Genomic DNA, 22,033 nt, shown 5'->3' with positions numbered 1-22,033 from the left:
CTGTATGATCTGACCCGTGCCCACCTCTTCAGCCCAGCGAATACCACCCCCGCTCGCTCACTACACTCCAGATACCCCGGGCTGATTGCTGCTGCTTTAACATGTGAAGTTTACTCCTAACTTGGAGACTTTCTATTGTTATCCTACTGCCTGCAATTTTTTTAATAGACTTTAATTTTTAGAATAGTTTTAGATTCTCAGCAAAATGGAGTGGAAAGCACAGATTTCCCCTTGTCCTCACACCTGCACAGCCCCCCCCCATCATCAACAGCCCACCGTGGGACATTGGTTACAACTGATGAAGCTACACTGACACATCATGATCACCCAAAGTCCACAGTTTACATTACGGTTCACTCTTGGTGGTGTATATTCTATGGATTTGGAAAAACATGAGACACGTACCCATCATTGTAACACCACGCAGAATATTTTCACTGCTCTAAAAATCCTCTGTGCTCCACCTGTCCATCTCCCCACCCCCATCCCTGGCAACCACTCTCTTTAATGTCTCCATAGTCCTGTGTTTTCCGAATGTCACAGAGTTGCAGTCACACAGGATATAGCCTTTTTACATTGCCTCCTTTCACTCAGAAATGTTTAATTAAGGTTCCTCCATGTTTTTTCATGGCTTGAGAACTCATTTCTTTTTAGTGTCAAATAGAATTCCACTGACGGGATGTACCCCAGTTTATTTAACCATTCACCTACTGAAGATCATCTTAGTTGCTTTCAAGTTTTGGCCATTACCAATAAAGCTGTTACAAACATTTGCATGCAGGTTTTCATGTAGACATAAGTTTTCAGCTCCTTTGGACCACGTACTCAGACACAAAGGAAGCCTCATCAAATTTAAGAGGACAGAAACTATTTCAAACATCTTTGCTGACCACAATGGCATGAAACTAGAAATCAACTACAGAAGGACAAATGAGAAAAAAATGACTGCATGGAGACTAAACAACAGGCTACTAAGGAAACCAATGGGTCAACAATGAAATCAAAGAAGAAACTGAACAATACCTTGAGACAAAAGTTTTCAGCTCCTTTGGGTAAACATCAAGGAGCATGACTGCCAGAGCTCTTGGTTTTCAGTCTCACTAACTTGGATTTTTTTATCCAGATAAATATTCAAGCATTAACTCACTCATTGATTCTTTCAGCCCTGAGACTTGTTGAATGACTGCCCTGTGTGAGGCATGCTCTGGGGGCGCAGAATGAATAAACAGCAGGTCTCTCCTCCATGAAGTGCCCATTCTAATGGAGGGAAGCCATCAACAAAGAAACAGATCACACCAGTGGTGGTGAGAGCTCAGAGGACAGGGTGCACAGACTGACAATAATGCTACTCTGGATAGATGTGTCAGGCAGGCCCTCTGGTCGGGTGGCCCTGAAGCAGAGTCCTGTATGAGGTGAAGGAGGGGAGCCAGCAGATGTTGGGGGAAGGAAGAGCCTCGCAAAGACCTTGGGGTCGAGGTGCCTGCCACCAAGCTGCAACCTGGAGACCTGGAGCTGGGGCAGGGTGAGTGGGGGTGAGGGGGGAAATGTTGAGGGGGACGGTGAGGACACACAGGCAGCAGGCTTTCCAAGGAAGACTGCGACTTTACTCATTCTTGGCCAAGGAGGAATCTCATACAACTGATGTGTGAAAACATCCTTGGGCTGACTATATGGACAGACATGGGGGCATGCGGATGGGAGGTCGGGGAGGGAGGTGGGTGTGACACGGAGCCTGGGAGCTGCATGTGCTCTGACTGCACAGCTGACCAGCTGCCCACAAGGTGGACATGGGCGAGAGAGGGAAGGGTCCTCCTTGGCCTTGGGCCTGCAAGCGGGAGAAGGCGCAGCAGTTAACCCGGGGGAGACAGTCCAGATGCCTCTTACACGCTGCCGGGTGAGAGCACGTGAGTGCTTGAACATGTGCTCCTAGAACTCAGGCCAGAGGCCCAGGCTGGATGGTGTCAGCCGGCACTTAGAGCCGGGGGCTGGGGAAAGCTGCACGGAGAGCAAACGGGGAGGAAGAGGAGGAGGAGGATGTGGCAGCTGCTTCTTAAATTTTCTGGTGGTTGGAAAGGAAAACATGGAGGTGGGGGAGAGATGCTTTAAAGGTGGGGGATGAGTATCTCAGCAAGGTGTCCTCATCTTGCACAACTGTTGTCACAGCTGCCCATCACCCTTTCCTCCTTCACCGGGTCTTCCTGGGGTTCGGACACGCTCTTTCTGGATGGCCCCCATCCCCCTGGCTGCACCCTGCAGAGTGTAAGTGTGGGCGGCCCACCCCTCGGGGTGAGCAGGGCTCGGAGCAGGTCTGGTTAGAAACAACCCCAAGGAGATTTTCCAGAGGAGGCGGACTGGAACGGGCCTTGAGCTGGTAGGATTCAGCACCTGGGATGGCAGGTGGGTGTCATTTGCAGGTCACGTGCAACCATTCAGAGTGAATGGCTGGAGCAGCATGTGTGCAGGGTGGGGAGCCAGGCACAATCCAAATGGCTGGTGTCCACAGAGATGGGTGAAGGAGGGTGTGGGCAGGGTGGTGGTGAACGGACGAGGCGTCTGTAACTGTGGAGGGCAGCACTGAGCAGGGTCGCTCTGAAGCCACTCCGCTGACTGACTTTTTAATCACCGTCTCTGTGCAACTTCCTCTCTGGGCTCTTTCACCCTCGGTGACATCCGGGGCGCGCAGCCTTTGGAGTTGTCTCAGGCACCACCACCACTTTACTTCTGGCTGCCTGCTTCCTCTCAGCCTCACCCTGGGCTTCTGGAACACCTGCAAGGCATTCTTTCTCCTCCTGGGTCCCTGGACCGCTCCCACAGAGAGGCGCAAGGTTTCTAGTGGACAGAAAACCCCTACCTTGTCCAACGCTGGTTAAAGTGCACTCACTCCCAGCCCATCCCACTTCCCCCAGCCCCGCGCATCTCTGATCTGATGGCCTTTGGCCTTCCACTGTCCCTGGATCACTCCTGGGCACATAATCTAGCTCTGAGGGGTTCACTACGGCTAGTCACTGACCTAAGGCGAGGGGGAGACACCTTCCTCCCTCTCCTATTCTCTTCTATGGGGTGGGTGGGACGTGCTTTGGCATACCAATTCCCTGACAGCATCCTCCCCCATCCCTGGTGAAGAATCAAAACCTCACTATGACCTAGGACAGCAGGAAACACTGGGGCAAAGGCAGCTTAGCACCAAGCATGGTGGACGTGAATGGGCAGGTGGCGAGGTGGTTCCTACAAAGCACCTCCACACCGGATTCCCCAGAAGATGGCCTTTCTACTCTGCTGAGAAAGGGCTGATGTGTCATAAATATGGCTGGAAATTCCCTTTGGGTCTAAAACACAGCTAGGGAAAGACAGACATCTTGTGGGCTTCTGTTAGCACTACATCACAGCTCTGGAAACTAATACAACTCAATCAGGTCATGTCACTGAACTGGAGACTGCGAGAGTTGTCAGCTACTCCATAAAATCTCTCTCAGGGTTTTCAAAGAAAGGAGAAACATAGTTTATTCTTCTTATGGTATAATTCATCAAATGAAAGAATAGTTTTTCATAAAGCAAAATACAAGAACATTCAAAGAACAAATATCTTTCTATTGAGTTCTGATAAAAGCCTTGACTTTGAGATAAAATCTATTAGCCATTTCAGTGGAATCCTATGCTAATAAATTAAGCCATCAGTTTAATCAACCTCATAACTATGCTATAGTCTAAAGTTTTAATTCTGAGAAGTTACTGAGTGTCTGGTCCTGAGTAGCTGACAATGAGGGGTGGAGCGAGAACTGACACTTTTGTAGTTGGACCCTCTAAATAACTGGACTCCACAGGCACAGGGGAGACGCAGAATCTAGGCCAGAATCTAGACATCCCCCAGGTCTTAGTGCACTCTGACAGAAAAACACAAAGTTTTTCTTTGAAGTTTGAGAATTAAAATGTTAAAAAAAAAGACACAACACCCCTCAAACAAACCCCCTCTGTATGAGTAGGCTTGAGATAAATTAATCTATTTTCCAAAATCGATAATGCCGTCAAGAAACTGTTAACATGTCCTGTCTGTACAGTAGATCCTGTGGACTTGGCCCTGTCCTTGTCATTTTACATTTAAATTATAGCCAGTCCTCTGCAAGGAAATACCAGCTCAAACAGGTCATTTGTTTGAGTATTCACAGCCAAGCGTGTGGTTCCAAAGCCACTGCTCACTACTGCAGTGTAGACGTCTGCTTCTTTGTTTCCATCAAACAGGACAAAACAGGTGTGGCCCATCACATGGGAAAGAGGAAGAATGTCACTTTCATCATTCTTTATCTAGTGGTCTACACTGATTTCCACTATTAATCAGAATCACACTTGTTTTTGTACAGCCTCCAAGGTGAGAATGATTTTTACATCTTGAGAGGGTTCTTCAAAAAACAAAAAAATGAGAAGCCATACAGTAGAGACCTGTATGGCCCCCAAAGCCTAAAATATTTACTGTGTGGCTTTTTACAGTAAGTTTACACGTAGAGTGTAAGTTACACTCTACGTTACGTAAACCAGGCTTTTCTTCTTTAAACATCTTATAGAGTTCCCAATTCCAGCAAGGGTAGGTGTGTGGTGTGTTGTGCGTGTAGGGGTGGACAGGGCAGGAGAAGATGCTGGAGAGTTAGCTGGTGCCTCCTCCACTAAAGTACTCTGGGGAAAAATACTCGTTTGGGAAACCTTAAAAAGGAAGTTACTGTTAAGACCTATTTGTCTGGGATCAGAGGCCAGAAATGAAACGTCATCAGGACCACAAAGATCTCCTCTCCCCTTTCTCCAAGACACACGGTCTGTCATGGAAGGTACACCTGCTTCCCCGCTGTGCATTTGCTCTCTTCTCCTTTCCCTTTTAACCTTTGTTTTCTGTGCGTCCCACGGCACTTTCGTGGACAAGTACCGGCCTGTCCTAAGTGTCTGAGACATGTAATCTAGCAGTCTACAGTGACCCACGTGGTGTAGAGCTGAGAGCTACGATATTTGGAGAAGAACCCAGGCTACTTTCTGCGAAGGGGTGTTTTCAACTGCAATTTCCATCCTTAAGATTTAGGAGGGAGTCGGTAAGGTCTGGACATCTCAACACACACAATGCTTGTACTGGACCCTAAGAATTTGGACTTTATAACCAGACGTTTGGAAACCATGGAAGTCTTCTGAGCAAGGTAGCGATGGCAACAATCTATGATAATTAAAAAGATTCTGGTAGCGGTGGATATTGAAATAGAGAGGGGAAAAACCTCCGCTCAAACAAGAGGATCAAGGCCTGAATTTATCCAGGAATTGCGGTCGGGTGAGGATTTCTTTTCCTTTATCCCTTCCCAAGAGATTTTAAAAATAAGACTTGGCAGTGGCTGGCTATTGACCGCTGGCGGGGTCGCCGAGGATACGGCCATGCGCCATGCTTGGCACCTGGCTTCACGGACGCGGCGGGGACCGGTCTGGAAAGACACGGAGGAGCGCTGGGTCCGACGGCAAGTGGACACAGTGGGCAGGCCGAGCTGCCGGGAAGAAAGACAGACGTTCCCAGAGGAAGGACAGGTCACTGCCGGCCACGGCCAAGGCGAGGCGCCACAGCGCACCGAGCGCGGCCGGAGGAACCGCTCGGGCTGCGCCCGCCGCGAGGGGCAGCGGGAACCGCAGTCCTCACGTCTCCTCCTGGGACCCGCCGCACCGGGACAGCGCGGTTCCCTGCAGCTATAAATCGCGCACTAGCCCGTCTGGTGCGGGGTCCTTCGGGCCAGGAGGCGCCTGAGTGACGTCACCCCAGGTCACCGCCCCTCCGTCGAAGGCTTTAGGTGTCTGAGGAAAGTGTGCCACACAGCAAGCCGGCAACGAAAGATGAAACCCTAAACGGTGGGAGAGGGGTCCTGCATTGCCTCGTCTCTCTTCGGCTGTTCCTCCACGCGCGTCTTCCCCGCCGCACCTGCGCGGCCCCCTCCCTAATTTGCTCAGGCAGCGCCTCAGGCAGCCCCGCTCCGAGGCGAGGGGCGGGGCGAGCCAGGGCGGGGCGGGGTCCTGGCTGGGCTGCGTCGCGCTCGGGGGCCGCGCCGGGTAGCGTTTCTTTCTAGTGCTGGAGGCGGCTCTGGCTAGGAGAGCCCTTCGCCGGCTCCACGGGGACCTCTGTGCACGGATGGACCCGCCCGGACCCGGCGGGAAGCGCCCTGGCAGGCGACGGCCCCGGCGGCGTCAGCAGAGGCAGGGCAGGGCCGAGGCCACGGGTCCCTGAGGCGCGCGGGCCCACCGGGCCCGGCGGCGGCACCATGATGCCGGGCGAGACCCACTCGGCGGCGCCCGGGACGGCGGCGGACCTCTCGCGCTGTCAGGGCTGCGCCTCCCTGCAGCAGGTGCGGCGTCTCCCCTGCGCTGAGAACGCGGAGGGGCTGGGTCGACCGTCCAGGGCGCGGCGCTGGGGTCTGGCTGCGCGGGCGACCCCTCCGCGCCGTGCTCCCGCTCCTGGGCGGAAGCTCCCCCTCCTCCCTTTCTTCTTCCCTTCTCCTGCAGTCGATTTGGGAGTGGTTTCCCTTGCGTTGTTTAGCCTTAGGATCCAGGATTCGTTTACTGGGATGCGGTGGTGGGGCGGGGGAGCAAACGAGTTCTGGAGGGCCCCCTCCACTTACCCAGTGTCGTATTCCCCAAGGCTCACTTTTGATGAGTCGTGGTCAAAATGACAAGGGACGCTACTTCTTCAAGGATAAAGTTTTTTGTTGTGCTGGCTCATCTTAAAATATTTCTTGCCTGGGGGCAGGATCTTTTGCGGCCTACGGTTGGCTAGGAGGTTCATTCATCATTAAAGGCACGCGGATACTTTTTAACAGTAGCGTGGACTGTTCGCTACAGTGACAGCAGAGGAGTTGCAAGTGTCTGGCCCTGGATCTTGCGGAATAGTAGAAATAGTCTCGAATACTCTTTTCCAGCTGGACTCTCCCAGCTGTCTGGTGTCGGGAGTCTCTCTTCAGTATCTTCAGTGGTAAAGTGGAGCCATCCACTGCCGTACAAAGGTGTGATTAGATTATCGCTTATTCTACTTAGGGTTCTAGGCAGTAGGGACATGGTAGTGAACAAAATAGGTAAAAAATTGCTTTCATAAGTAAGATCTATGCCTACAAATAAGACTTTGGAAGGTCTGAAGTGTTAGGAGAAAAAGGAGTCAGAGTGGTGGTCTTGGCTCTTGGCTGGGGTGCGGGCATGGTATTTTTGAGGAGGTGACATTTGAATGATGAGAAGGAGCAGACTAGAAAAGGTGTGGGAAGAGCTTTCTAGGAGGAGCCTTCTAGCTTCCTAGGTAGGGGCATTAGCAGGTGAATGGCTGTTGAGGTGAGAAGGAGCACATGAGGAGCAGAACGAGGGCTGGTTGGTGTGAAAGCAGTGCAGAGGGTAGAGCTCTGATGAAACCAGAAAAGAATGTAGGCCAGACAGGCCATCAGGAGAAGTTTAGTTTTTTCTTTCTTTCTTTTTTTTCCCTCTCCAAACTGCATTGCCTGTGAACTGATCCCAGACATTTTAAGGCTGAACGCAGGGGAGAGAGAAAGTCTCCCTCTTTGTTGTGGGCTGGCACTCTGGAATAGGAGGGCTAATAGTAACATCGTTGCCTGTGCTGAGCTGCCTATTATAAACATTGTTTATAATCTGCTTTTATGTTTTCCCCTCAAAATCTAGGAACATGAGCAAAGTTCTTTTAAATCTTTAGTAAGTTATATTTCTTCCTTGGGCCAGTTTATTCCCTCAACAAATAGTTACTGATCACCTGTTGTGTTTTAGGCAGTACAGTTACAGCAGTGGGGGAGAGACAAATATTCTTGATCTCTTGGAGCTTCCGTTTTAGGAGGTGGGGGGAGGAGGTAAGATGAAACAAGTTAGGTGGGAGGGTAGTAAATACATTGGAGATGAGATGGGCAGAAAAGGGGGAGAACAGAAGGGCAAGGAAGGAGCCGGCTGGTGGAATTGAGGCAGAAGTCCTGGGACGCCTCACAGAGCTTGGGTTTGAGAAAAGGGAGTGAGATAAGCTCTGTAGATGGCTTGGGAGGAAAGCATCCCAGACAGTGGGAAGATGAGGTGCGGCTGACGCAGGAGCTTGTTTGGTGTGCTTGGGAAGAGAAGGGGGCCCCCAGCTGGGGTGGCGTGATTGTTTGGGGCTGCTGTAACGAAGTACCATAAACTGGGTGGCTTTTGAGGCGATAGGAATTTTATTTCTCACAGGTATGGTGGTTGGGAAGTCCAAGATCAAGGGGCTGGCAAACTTGGTATCTGATGAGAGCAAGATTCCTGGTTCATGCTTTCTTCTTGCTGTGTCCTCACATGGCTGAAGAGGGAAGATGGCTCTCTGGAGTCTCTTTTATAAGAGCACTAATTCCATCCACGAGGGTTCTGCCCTTAGAACCTCCTCACCTCGCAAAGGCACAGCTTCCGAATAGCTATCACATTGGAGACAATATTTCCACATGTGAACTTTGCAGGGGCACACGTGGCCTGCAGCAGTCAGGGAGTTTGAAGTCAGAAAAGAGCCTGATTGTGGGAGCCCTTAGAGACCGTTGTAAGGGTTTTTGGCTTTTACTCTGAAAGGTTTGTGAATCGTGGGAGGCTTTTGTGCTGGAGAACGACTGCTGTAAACTATGCTTTTCAGTTGTTGATCTGATTTTCCTTCAAAATCCTGTATACCCGTAGTAGTCTCCATCCTGCTTCAAAGTAGCAACTGTTTGCTTCTGGTTGCTTAGGCCAGAAACTAGGTGTCGTCCTTGGTTCCTCACTTTTCTCTCACAACCTGCATCCAGTCCGTCGGCTGATTGTGCTGGCTCCGTCCTTGTTATCCCCCACTGTCTCGCCGTTCCCACTGCTCCCACCCTTGGTGAGCCAGCGTGATCTCTGGCCTAGAGGTTATCTCAGTAGCTTCCTAGGACGCCCTCCTTCCACCCTTGTCACGTTCGCCCTCTTGGTTCTGAGAACAGCAGTAGGAGCAATCCTGCTAAGTCTCTGAGTCCAATGGTCTGCGGGCCTTTTCTGTAAGGGATAAAGTGATAGATATTTAGGTGTCGTGGTCTTGTTCACAGCTCCCCAACTCTGCCTGTGTAGTGTAAGCACAGCCACAGTCATACGGAAGGAATGGGCGTGGTTATGCTCCCTGGAACCTTGCTTTGGAAAAACAGGCAGAGGGCCTTTGCAGACCTCTTTCCTAGACTGCAGCACTCCATTGTATTTGGGTTTTCTGTTGCCTGAAATGCTTTCTTGGGGAAAGGGGATGGTTAGATGTGAGTGGAGTCTCTGAAACAAACCTTTAATATTGCAAAGTAAAGCTGGAAGAAGAGGTTCTGTGCAGATTGTGGAGGACCTTGAACGGGAACCGCCTGGAAGTTCTGTACTTACTTCCGTTCGCAGTGTGGAGCAGCGAAGGGCTTGGCGTGGCTACCGCACAAGGGCAGTGCTGTGGTGGAGATCACCCGTGCTGCGTGCAGGCCGCAGGAGGAGGTAGATTACTTCACTAGTGCACGCTGGCGGTGATAAATGTGTGGCTTCACTGAAGGGTCTTGGGAATGGGACAGCGAAGAAGAAGGTTTTGAGTGTGAGAAACTGCAGAGTGGACAGATCTCAAGCCGGGAAAATAGAAGCTTCAGGGAGTCAAAGCCCGAATGAGTGTGAGGACGGTGGTAGAGGCAGGAGAAAGCGGGCCCCAAGAGGGAAGAGATGTTGGAAACGTGGGCCCAAAGTTTTGGAATGAATGATTTCAGCACTGGGGATTTTCAGCTGTTTCACATTGCGTATGCAGCCAAGTGCCTCCAAGGAAATAGAGAAGCAGCAGGTTAGATGGACACCGAGTTCCTTGTTAGAGTTTTACTTGGGGAGGGGTGGGGAGAGGACAGTGGGGGAATGTGTCCTGTCACTTCAAAGGAACTTTGTAAACCTTGGTGGCAATTAGTGAGACTGCCTGCCATCATGAGGGGTCAGCGAAGAAAACCCACCAGCTCATGACTCAGGGCTACAGCAGGGGGAAAGGGATACGCAGGAAGCGGGTAGGAAGTCAGGATGGCGAAGGAGGACTGAGAACAGGCGATGCGCGTACCCGTGGAGAGGACGTTTCTGCAGGATTACACAGCATCACAGCAAGTTCTGTATTTCAGCTAAAATTGTGTCCAAGAGACGAGGCTCTGTACACGGAGAAGGGGTCTGGCTGTGCAGTTTGAACACACTGAACCTCCTGGACTTGCAGAACATTTATGAGCATTTAACAAGCATCTGGCCACACCTCCACGGGAGGCTGGCTGTCCCGGGTGGCCCAGCAGTTCACCTGGACTGCGGGTTTTCCTTCGTGCCTCAGTCCTCCCTGCGCTCTTTCTCTTTAGTGGGTGCAGCGGTACACTGCCTTTGCTGAGATCATTGCTTCGTTCAGACATTTGTAGATTGACCGCATCTTTTTTCATGGTCTCACAGATCCTCTCATCTCTGTTTTCATCCTGTTGGCTATTCTGGTTCATTACTGGTCTGTAGCTTAGTGTCCATGTGGGTTGCCAAACTTGAGGAGTCCTGAACCACTGGATCCTCAATCTGGCGATGTTGTGGTGACCCCAGGCCACCCTCTCCTCTCCTGGAGAGGAGGAACAACAGCTCAGACCCCACCTCCTTCCCTAGGGGCCGGGCAGTAGTGGGGCACAGTGTGTGCACCCCTAAAGGAATGTGAGTCACGGCCCTCAGTGCCCTCTGCCTGGGCGCAGCCGCTCTGCACTCACGGTTCTGAGACTCCTGAGTTAGGCCTTGGTTGCTACCGACATAATCAGATAGAAGGAAGAGTCTTTATTGTGATACTGCAATTGCCGACTAGAACTGAGCTGCCATGCAACCAGGCCATCGGGAAATAGTGAGGGACTCGCGTGCTGTAGGAAACCAAGAAGTTGTCTTCACTTCGTTCCATTTTCCCGTGTAATTCCCCATTTTGTAATTGTAAGTTTTTAAAATCAGTTAGACATGAGCATAGCTTGGAGACACAGCTGGAGACACAGCTTGTTAAGCCCCCACCAGCCCAGCCCGCTTCCCAGGGGACCCCGCTGCGTTTGCGCTCTGCTGTGTCTCAGGTTGTGAAGTAATAGACGTGTGTTGCTACGTCTTGTTTTTCAGTTTTAGGCATATTGTTCAGTTTCTGACTTTGGAAGGTAAGGATTGAGCTGTCTTTCTGCCCTGCACCCCAGCACGCCTGAGTCTCCCCTCACCCCCCAAGATCCTCTCCGCGTGGCTATGATTTCCCTTAGGTCACTATTTGGAGGTGACATTATTATGGTTGTTTGTTGTTCAGAGCCAAACTCTGGAGTCCATTTCAGTTACTTTTCCTTTCCTGTGTGTTTTCTTGTTTCCCCTGGTGAATGATTGTATTCTTAATTCAATGTATTCATCTTGAAAATGTTAACAAGTGCTTATTATAAGTCAGAGACAAAAGTTAAATACTTTATACGGCTCATTCTGTTTAATCCTGGCCAGTTAGGGACCCCCGCCCCGCCAGCACACCATAAACCAATGTTTCAGTCTCCTTATCTGCAGCGTGGGAAGTGGTACTGAGGCAGGGCTCAGTGAGGTCAGTGTGCCCATGGCGTGCATCCGCAGGGTGCTGGAACAGGACCGTGAACCCAGCTGTGCCTGACTTGAGCCTGAGCTTTCTGGAATGTCTCTGGCGGGGGACTTGACATCACAGAATGGCATCTGGAGGCAAGACTGGGAAGATGAGATGGACTCGCAAAAACTCCAAAGAGAACGGGAAAAAAAAGAGGTTCTTTAAAAAAACAATCAATTTAAATGCGTAATGGAGCCACATTTGCTTGCCCTTCTCTGCCAGTCACGTAGAAATACCACCTTAACGCTTTCATTCCACCCGGTGCTCTGTCGTTTTTTTAGGGGAGAACTTCCTCCCAAGCCTTTAGACCTGCTCTAACCTGCACGTGCGAGGCTGCTTCCCAGATTCTCTGCTCTGTTTTGTGTCCCACATCGTCCTCCCTGGATTCACTCCACAATTTGGGTGGAACGTGTTCACGTGCTCCTGTACCTCCCTGAGCAAGGGTGTCTGGGAAGTTTGCGGAGACTACAGATTTGAGAATGCCTTCTACCATCATGATTGGTTGGTAGCTTGTATGGAATTTTCCTCTGGGATCATTTTCCTGTAGGCTTTTGAAGGCTTGCTTTCTGGTCTCTAGGGTTCTAGGTCTCTGGATTATTGTTTAAGTCTGAAGCCATTCTGACTCCAGGTTCTTTGTTTGTGACTTTTAAAAAAATTTTTTTCTCTCATTCTTACAGGATCTTTGCTTTGTCTCTGATGCTCTGAAGTTTTGTGCTGATGTTTCATGGTTTGGATCCTGTTTGTATCCATTTGCTGGGCTCTTTCTGGAAACTTCTGGCTTCAGTTCTGGAGTTGTCTTCTTGAATACCAGCAGTGTTTCTTCAGCGACCACCCCATCTCTTCCATCTCTTCCTGCTTGCTCGCTCCCTCTATTTCTCTCTCTCTCTTGCAGGGCGCAGGAGACTCCTTGCGCTGACACTCCGATTGTTTCTGTTTTTCTTTGCTCTTCCCCTGTCTGTTTTACTTTATTTTAGAGGGCTTTTATTTTCAACTTTACCATCAAATGTTCTGAGTCTTTTATTTTGCTCTCCTGTTTTTAATTTAGTTATAATAAACAGTTTTACTGAAGTATAATTCACATGCCATAAACTTTATACTCTTAAGATGTACAACTCAGTAGTTTTTAGTATTTGCACAGTCAAGCAACCCAGTCAGCACTGTGTAATTATAAACCATGTTTATCCTGCCCCTGTGCCCCCTCCAAGAAACCCCTTAAGTTTCAGCAGTCATTCCCTCTGCCGGCGCCCAAGTCCTGGGCAGTCGCTTACCTGCTTCCTGGCCCTCTGGATTTGCCTGCTGTGGACGGTTCATATGGATGGGGTCATACGGTGTGGAGCCTTTTGTGACTGGCTTCTTTCGCTTAGTGTGTTTTCAAGGTCCATCCACGTTGTAGCTCGTGCCAGCCACTCTTGTTCATCATCGGACAGTCCCGTCATGTGGCTATCTGACGTTTTGTGTATCTGTCCATCAGCTGCTGACCCACCCCTGTATCAGTTGGCACTTAATTGATTTCCACTTTTTGGCTGGTGTGAGGAGATGCTGCCATGAATCAGAGTGGACGAGTTTACGGGCAAGTGTTTCCAGTGCTCCTGGCTGTACACCTGGGAATGAAATTGCTGCTCGTGTAGTTAGCTGTTTACCACTTTTTGTTTGTTTGTTTACTGTTTTGAGGAGCTGCCAGATTATTTTCCACAGCAGTTGCACCTTTCATATTCCACTGGCAGTGTATGAGGGGGCCCAGTTTCTCCACGGCTTCATTTTTGATTTTAGCCATCCTAGTGGGTGTTTGTTTTTAATTTAAAAAAAATTTCTAAGAACTCTGAATATTTCTTTTAAAGACAGCTGCTGTTCTTGTTTGTTGAATATAACATTTATCTCAGACCACATTAATATTTTTAAAGTTATGTTTTAGGTTTTATTTAGTCTGAGTGCTTTGGCTCATTTTGCTTTGGTCTCTCATGCTACAGGATTTCTCTCTGATGTTTGGAAATCCTTGATTGTTCTCATTAGAAGCAGTGGCTAATACGGTGGTTGGAGACACCTAGTGTGTGGGGCTTTTGGACCCTGAGCTTCACGTTAGTACCTTTAGATCTTGTCTCCAGGCTGGTCAGATTTCTTCAGAAAACCTGCTTCTTAGTGTCCTGCCTTGAGGGCAAAAGGGTTGGCTGGCACTGTCTGGGAGCTGAATGGCGAGAAGCAGGTGGTCAGTGTCAGGGCGTGTGCGTGGGTGTACCTGGTCCCTCTGTCTTTGGTGCGTTCCACCTGTCCCATGTGTTCACAGTGTCCCAGGCAGAGACTTCAGAAAGCAGACCTTCTGCTGGATGATGGAGGAGCAGTTTCCTAGAGGCAGAGCAGAGGCGGGCATTTGAGGATTAAATGCTTACCAAAAAGCTTGCAACTAGTTGCCATTTTAGTGCCCACCTTCCCCGCCTCCCGCCTTTCCAAGGAACCTGTTTCTTCCACGCTTGTTGAAGTTTTTTGCAGTATAAACTGAGAATTGAGTGGTTTGTCATCGTCCCCCACCTGCCCCACCCCTGGTTCTCCTGGGTCTGCTAAATCAGTATTCTCAGATCTGCTTTCCTGTTTCCACTTCTGTTTTATCCTGTTCTCATCCTTTGGGGGAAAATAAATCCTGACTTTAGTTTTAGGTGATTTTAGGGAGGGAGTAAAAACAGGTGCATTATTACCCTCTCTGGTTAGAAATCTGCTATGTAGAATTTATTATGTACATAATGAAAGATTTTTTTATGTGGAAAGCCAGATACACTAAAGCTATTGAATAGTCCATTCATTGCCCTTTTCACATACATTGTTCAGAGTCTCTACTGTACACTAGAATAAATTCTAGAATAAAGGTAGGAATTTAAAAAGGCATAAAAGTAATAGAATTAACATATAGAAGAATCCTTATATTTTAGCATCTTAGGTGGGGCAGAACTTTCTAAATATATCAGGAAACCAACATTTAAAAAAATTAACTATGTAAATATTTAAAACTTCTGTATTCATATGTGGTTATATTTTAATGACCACTTGACAAACATGCACATATATTTGTATATATGTACATTAGTAACATTTGACAAGATGTTACTATCCCTCATATACTGTAGCTAATAAAAAAAGTGCAACCACACCAATGAGCAAATCATACCAAGGGGCTATTACTGCAAGAAAAACTATGACTGGTCAGAAGAGATAAGGATGGTTTCTCAGTCTCGTAAAGAAAAATGAGTGAAAAATATGGCTCTAAGATTATTAAAGCTCCCAACCATCACCAGTGCAGGGAACCTATTCGGACTTTATCCTAAGGAAAAATAAAAGTGTCTCCCAGAGGATCGGGCAAGAAATGCATTGCCTGTTAGTAAAGGCTGAACAGGATCTAAATGGTCTTTGGTGGAGAGTTGGTGAATTAAGTACATCCAAATGTATTTTCAATGTGCAGTAACAGTTCTGAAAGGATATATGCAAAAAGTATGAGTGATTTTTGACAGGTGATGGGATGCTTTAACGTGTAGATTATTTTTTCAACAAATAACATTACATGTATGACTGCAAAGAAAATGCACATATTACCATGAAGGGAAGTATTTGTATAATTCTCAAAATCAATCAGATTATCTAGTAAAAGATATTTTGGGAATAACTAGTGAAAAATAAGTTCTTATTTCTGAAGTATTTAACAATGAAAAAAGGAGACATTCAAGGGAAAAGTCACTTAAAAGAAAAAAATAATCTGTTCATTTTTAAATTTTAGGAGCATTTTGAACAATGTAACTAATGTTTTCCCTGTCAAGTTGGTAGCAATAATTTGGAGCCCAATTTGTAGTTGGTCCCTGAAGTGTAGTATAGTTCTTTATAAAATAAGTTTTTCACTTAATTACAGCCCCTTTTTAATATGCCCCTTTGTCTTTCCCATGTTATTTTTTATCTTTGCTGGTTTTTTTTTTTTTAATAATTTGTGTGTCTTTCTGGATTGTCTGAAATCCGCCAGAAATGATGAGGGTTGACGTGTAGACTGATGATTAATAGCAGTGAGTGAACTAGAGTAGTGAGTGTTTGCTGAGCTCTCGCTGTGAAGAAGCGCACGCAGTCAGGGCATCTGTGTCGCTGACTGCCTTGTTGGCAGAGCGTCGTTCGGATGAAGATTCAGAGAGGGACAGCCTGGGCTCGGGGTTGCACAGAATACGTCTGAGTTTATACACAACATAAATGTTAGATTTATGTATCTCTGTGTTTAATGTAGTGAGTAGTATGTTTATATTTTATAATAAATGTTACATAAAAATTACATATAAAGTAATTTATATTATAAAAGCAAATAGCTAACTGTATTTTTTTTCTTTCAGAATTTAAATGAATATGTTGAAGCATTAATTACCTTGAAGCAAAAAATCATTAATACAGAGTGAGTATGTTTTCATGTGTTTGGCTGGACTCCACGAACCTGACATACTGGCGGGAGCAGGTGGTGGTGGTAGAGCCTCGGGCTGAAAGGGGGACTGGGGTTGCTCACCTGGGGCCTGGGTGGTGTGGGTTCGAGTGAAACCACTCTGGGGCCGCCTGCGCAGGAGCCCCTGGTCTTGGTGCTCAGGCTTTACAAGGTTCAGGGTTAGGACGTGATTTTTGCTAAACTGTAATTTTTTTTTTTTAAACTGTTGTCTATCTTTAAAGTCTTCTTAGCTTTAGGACTGGACCTCAGATTTCCTTGTAGTACTTCATGGCCTTGGTATGAGGGTGTTTTTATTTTAATCCTATAAAAGTCAAAGGAATTTATAGGCTAAGATATTATTTAGATCAAAGGTATTTTAAATTAAAAGCTCATATATCAGTGCAGTGCTTTAAAGGAATTTAACATGATACATGTTACATTAATTAAACGTAAATTTGTTGCAGGAAACTTGGGATGAAAGGAGCCTGGCACATTTTGAAACATGATTTTAACATAGTATATTTTCAGGATTAAAAAAAGTAACATAAATCTTTTCTTTGTTGCAGTAATTTGTTAACAGAATATCAGAAGAAATGTGATGATATCCTTTTACTGGCTTTTCCTTTGAAGTTTTAAGAATTCATAGAAATGTGAGAATTTTCATAGTCATCTTTCCGAAGGCAGTGTTTTCAGGCTTAATGTAGGAAGTCCCTCTTGCAGGCACAGTAAGCAGCTGGTTTTCTGTTAATGTGTGTTAATGATAAAGGCTGTTCTACAGTGCGTTTTGTTTTTGTCTTTGATTTCATTTTTTTTTAAGGATTCATAAGCTTTTTAAAGAGCAATTTTTGTTTGTTTGGTTTTTGTATTGCAGATGTGACCGTTCTTCAGGGTTAGGAATAATGTGGGACTGAATATGGTGCTGTGAGACAGGGATCTCTGAAGTGCATTGTAGAAGTGTTCAAGATGTTTGAAAATTAACTTTTGTTAATCAGTTTTGTAATTGTGGAGAATTAATGAGTATATCCAAACCACAGTGTAGTTTCTCCTCCATACGACGGCCCCGGGGCTCAGTCGGCGTTCGCTGAGTTTGGCTGCGTGGAGCCCCTGCAGTGCGGCAGGCCTCTGTGTTTTCCTGGTGGAGTGAAAACCGGGTGTGTAATTGCTTCTTCCTCACCTTGTGGTGATGCGTACCTGAATTAAATCTCTCCCCTAACAGTAAACGTACATTTTTAGGGATTTTAGGAACAAGCTGACTTGCAGCTCCAGCTTCGTGTTACAGCCCACTGTGCTATTCACTTGGGCGGTGGCCTGAGGCCTGCTTCAGTGTGATTTCTGGCGCCCGTAAACTTACTTACATGTGATCACCAGTCATCTGTGTTGGTACCATCGTATCTAATTTGTGTGATTAGAGTAATAAAATCAAGATGTAGCATGTAGATTTATCTTTAGTATCTGAATTTTTACATTCAAAAAAATAGGTCATTGAAAATCTCTTGTGCTTTGTTGAAACTACCAGTCTGTTTAATTATAAGTGCATGTTACTGCAAGAGTAATAGTTTTGATTTTGAAAGCCGTACAGAAGTAGTTCTTACAAACCTTTTTAATTAGCTAAACAGGGAAATAGATAAACAGTTAATTCCAGTATTAGGAGAATATGTGTTCATTATATCCTCTTGGAATAAATAGTATGAATGTTTTAAGGTAATTACACATGTAATCTGGCAGGGAAACCTTTGATTTACTTTGCTAAAATGTGACTGCAAAATCTCAAAGTCATAATTATTAGAATAATTTATTACAAATTGACAGAACATTTTGATTATTCTTGAATTCTCATTCTGTAATGTGGTCATCTATTCTAGCTTCAAGTGCAAGTAAATACTGATTTTTTTTCTAAATACAGTTGGCCTTTGCCCACCGTATGTGTTTGTTGTACCTCAAGCGTGCAGTTGTTTGCTCTACATCCTGAGGTGCTGGCGCTGAGGGTTAATGTGGCTTCTTATGTGAATTGATTTCTCACACTTACGTAATTCTGACGTGTTTACTAATTCTTCTTTCTTCAGGACAGAGTATATTTTATTTTGTCAGTTTTTTTTAACTTTTCTTCCTTGCAAAGACTGCAGTGATGTGGGATGAGCAAAATAGACTCCTTAACCCTGAGAAGTTTACATTCTACGGAGGCGGGTTCAGGTGTGCTGTGACCAACAGACAGCTGTCTCCTGCGACATGAGTAGGGTTGTATAGGAGAGGAAGCTTAAAGGAATGGTTTTTTGCCACCTTAGAACATTTTACTGGCAGCATGATGAGAAATGAAGTTTTATCAGATTGTGCAAACTGTACAAGTAAAAGGTTATCTAGATTTTATGTTCTCTCTGTTATTTCTTTTCTCGTTGCTCATTAAATGTAGATGTATATGGTTTTAGTGAATACATAACTCTTTTCTGCTGAAGTTACGCTGTGGACTGAGAAATGAAGGGTGGGTTGTTTGGGTATTCTGATGTATACAGGATTCAAGGTAGTTTCCACCATTGCATATTGCTTTTTCTTTATTCTTGGAATTTACTATTAATCATATATTTGACCAAGACTTTCTTAACTTAGAGAAATAGATATTTTGACTTTTGGTACATGTTATGATAAATAGGGGTAACTCAGTAAGAAGCTTTATTGCTATGTTACAGATGGAACTTTGAATGTTGTTTTTTAGGAATTATGATCTTGCCTGTATGTGTATTTAACACAGATTATTACAGATGGTTTTAGGTGGGTTTTTTCTTCAGACAATTTCCAGCAGATTAAACTATCAAAGTTTTCTTTAACAAGTTTTACAGCTGCAGTTTGCAAGAAGGTAAGCTACCTGTTTTCATAGTCGATTTGGGGGAGATGTTTACAGACTAGGTTTTTACAGAGATTCAACAAAGTGCCACATAGAATTGACCCAATGTATAGAATGTTTCTTTGATGCTCATAATAAAACAAGATTCACATTTTCCTTGCTATTAAATTGTCCAGGTGAATTTCTCACTAAGGTCTTAAATTGCAGCCTGGAGTTTTACCTTTCAGTAACTTACTGACGTGTGGCCTTTGGGGTGAAGCTTATTGCTGTCTCTGAATTCAGCTCTTTAATGTAGCTGTTTTTTGTGCATATTTTAAACAATATAAAAGTCTTGTGTGGAATTCAGTAGTGTTTTATATTCTGATTGCATTTATCACTTAGAAGGCAAAACATGGTTAAAAACTGAATCACAGAATTGCCTGTCATTTAATTTGAATCAGTGGTTGGAAGAGCCAGATTACTTGGCAGATTGTTCTTCAATGTATTTTTCAGCAGATTGAGAATCTATTGTATTTGTTTCTCAAGTAGCTTTTTGATGTACTTTTATTAGAAACAGAATATAATGACAAAGAAATAAAGAGGGGTATGCAAATCATTTTGGTATAGAGAGGATGCCTTGAAAAAGAGAGATTCTTTTCTTGCTTTTTTGTTTTCAGTTAGAAATAAAATCCAAACTCACCAGTAGATGTATTTGATAACTCACTGGAGGTACTTTTGTAGTGTAACGTTAATGCGTTGTCCATTTCTAGAGAGAATAGTACTCTGCATCACCAAGTGGAACAGATGCTTCAAAAAATTTCTCCTCTGCAGAAATGTCAGGAAGAACTAGGATCTTTAAAAGCAGAGCTAGAAGAGAAAAAGGTACCTAAAGTAATTTTTCTACAAAGGTTTATCTTCAGTAAGTTACAGTCTACTTATTTATTATAATTGGGATGAGGGGACATTCTGCGTCTTAACAAAGGGAGTAAACGATAGGCCTCTGTGTATTATTATACTTAGAGAATATTGAACTGGTTGAAATGGCTTGGTCCTTGCAGGAGTTATTAGCTCTGTAATGCTGTACTAGTTGCTTACGCTTTTTGAGAGGTTCGGTAGAGGAACCTCTCAGCAGTGAATTTTTATGACTCTGTGTCCTGTATCGGTTGTCTGTTCACACTTTTCTTCCTCTAAGTGTAAAATGACATGTGGAAGTGCAAACTTGAAGTTAGAGACTTCGTGTTCTACATTTCAAAATCAAGTCACAGTGAAACAGTTATTTTAAATGCTGTAAACTTATTTTTTAAATATAAATTTTGGTTTTCTCTTTACTGGAATTCTTTAAGAAGAATTCATGGCTTTTGTAGTTTTAAAAAAAAAATTCTGAAGCCAATAAAGTTAGGTAGTTTGCATGAGACAAGTCATAGCCAAGCTGGAATGATTCCTGGCTTCTCGACCTATTTTCTGAGTTCTTTTCATGATAGTGTTTGTGCTTCTCATCTTCAAATTGTGCCATTTTAGTAATGCCATGGACTTCTCTGAGGCTTAAATACTTTAGCAGGGGTTGATTTTCCTGTTTCTGTAGAAAGTCTTTATTGTATATTTAACTCTGCAGTAAAAGTTACAGAAACAATCACAATGTTGAACTTTATTTACTTCTGATTATAAAATAATCTCACCAGCCATACCTGAGAGCAAGCATGAACATTGGAGTCAGACTTGAAAGACTGTCAGTCCTTCACCGTGACTTTCGAAGAATAAGTCAGCTTCTGAATCCTCAGACCCCTCATCTGTAAAAGGGGGTCATAATTAAAGCCCTTTTCTCAGAGCTGTGGCGACTGAAGAGCTGTCATGCCACAAGACACTGTCATAGGCTCCCCGAGTGTCCTTCCTGTTCCACAGGGGCCGCAGGGTGTACATACTGATTGGTGTTAACGGGTAATGATTTGTTTTATATTTTTGCATAGTAGTGATATTGTTTATTAAGCTGTGAAATTTCTTTAGGTTTTGTTGAGTTGTAATTGGTTGTGACAAAAATATTAGCTATTCAATATTATGAAGATTTGGAGTTACCTTGTGATTGGTGTATTTTAAGTTTTATAGCTCTGTTTGATTAGACTGTTAGTCATACTGCCTCTGTTAAGGATCTGGTTATATCCAGTCGTTCAGTGAATTATACTTTGGCTTCCTGCCTAATCATGTTTATTCATTTGGTTAATTCCATAGTGTTAAGTTATAATAATTTAGCCTCTTCAGGCCATAACCAGGTATCACTGATGACGAGTGGCTTTCAAGTTGACAGTATGCATGTCTTCCTTTTTCAGAGCTCTCTGAAGTTGTACCAGAACACGCATCAGGAGTACGCCCGTGTGAAGGAGGAGTGCTTGAAAACTGATGCTCAGTGAGGGTTTCTAAAATTATTGTGGGAATGATTTTCACCTTTGAAAATGTCTAATCCTTAAATCAGTAGTGTTTCTCTTTTCTCTGTTTTTGGGTTGGTTGGCTGCAATTAATTAACTGGGTGATCTTGACCTAGTCTCTCAGTATTGGATTCCACATCTGTGAAATGGGAATTGTACCTACCCTGAAGGATCAATAGGGGAGTTAAATGACGCATGAGTTAAAGAGCTGCTCACAGGAAGGACTGCATGAAAGCTTTTCTGTCCGAATGCCTGCGTGCACGTGTGTCTGTATTATGTTTTCCTAGAGAAAACAGTTATCTCCTGTCTCTGTACCAGTCCTTTAACAGATGTCATTTGGAATGGGTGTCTTTGTCCCGTTAATAAACAGGGCCGTTCAGAAGAAGTCAGTTGATTGTTTTGCAGTTTAATGCTGTATTCACATTATTTACACAACTTGTGAGTGACGTGTGCAGTGGTTTAACGCAGGTGTGATGACATGGTAACTCAGAAACTTTCTCAGGGCTTCTTACCTTCTCTGGCTCAGAAATCTGTCCTAAAACAAGGGCAGTGTTCCAGCCACTGCCTCCTGTAGAATGGTGGTGTGAACCCTCCCACCCTGTGTGCTCCTAAAAGTAACTTCACCTAATCAGATGCCAGACTGACTCTGGGAGACCATCTGGACGCATCAGCTTGGCTCAGAGATGGGGCCACAGCAATTCAGGAAAAGTCCCAGACGTGGCATGTCAGAAAAATGCAGATTTCTGTGATCCACTTTGTAAACATTCCGCCCT

At 45.2% G+C, this 22,033-nt stretch overlaps 1 protein-coding gene across 2 annotated transcripts in view; it reads left to right on the top strand.

Annotated features, from left to right (window-relative positions):
* The first annotated feature begins 6,045 nt into the window (after positions 1-6,045).
* ICE1 (interactor of little elongation complex ELL subunit 1) overlaps positions 6,046-22,033 on the top strand; it is a 48,033-nt gene continuing 32,045 nt past the window's right edge. Inside the window, exons 1-6 of one of the 2 annotated variants that reach the window (XM_072958884.1) lie at positions 6,046-6,353; positions 15,946-16,004; positions 16,595-16,629; positions 18,858-18,876; positions 19,614-19,725; positions 21,165-21,241. In XM_072958884.1, the coding sequence (XP_072814985.1) occupies positions 6,270-6,353; positions 15,946-16,004; positions 16,595-16,629; positions 18,858-18,876; positions 19,614-19,725; positions 21,165-21,241 (386 nt within the window). In that variant the 5' untranslated portion in view covers positions 6,046-6,269. Of the gene's footprint in view, positions 6,354-15,945; positions 16,005-16,594; positions 16,630-18,854; positions 18,877-19,613; positions 19,726-21,164; positions 21,242-22,033 lie in introns of those variants that run through there. The other variant, XM_072958883.1, reaches the window with a different exon arrangement.

This window comes from Vicugna pacos, chromosome 3 (assembly GCF_048564905.1).
Source record: "Vicugna pacos chromosome 3, VicPac4, whole genome shotgun sequence".
In the NCBI taxonomy this organism is placed as follows: Eukaryota; Metazoa; Chordata; class Mammalia; order Artiodactyla; family Camelidae; genus Vicugna; species Vicugna pacos.
Note: the sequence above shows the minus strand (reverse complement) of the source record. Positions and strands in the feature narration are given on the sequence as shown.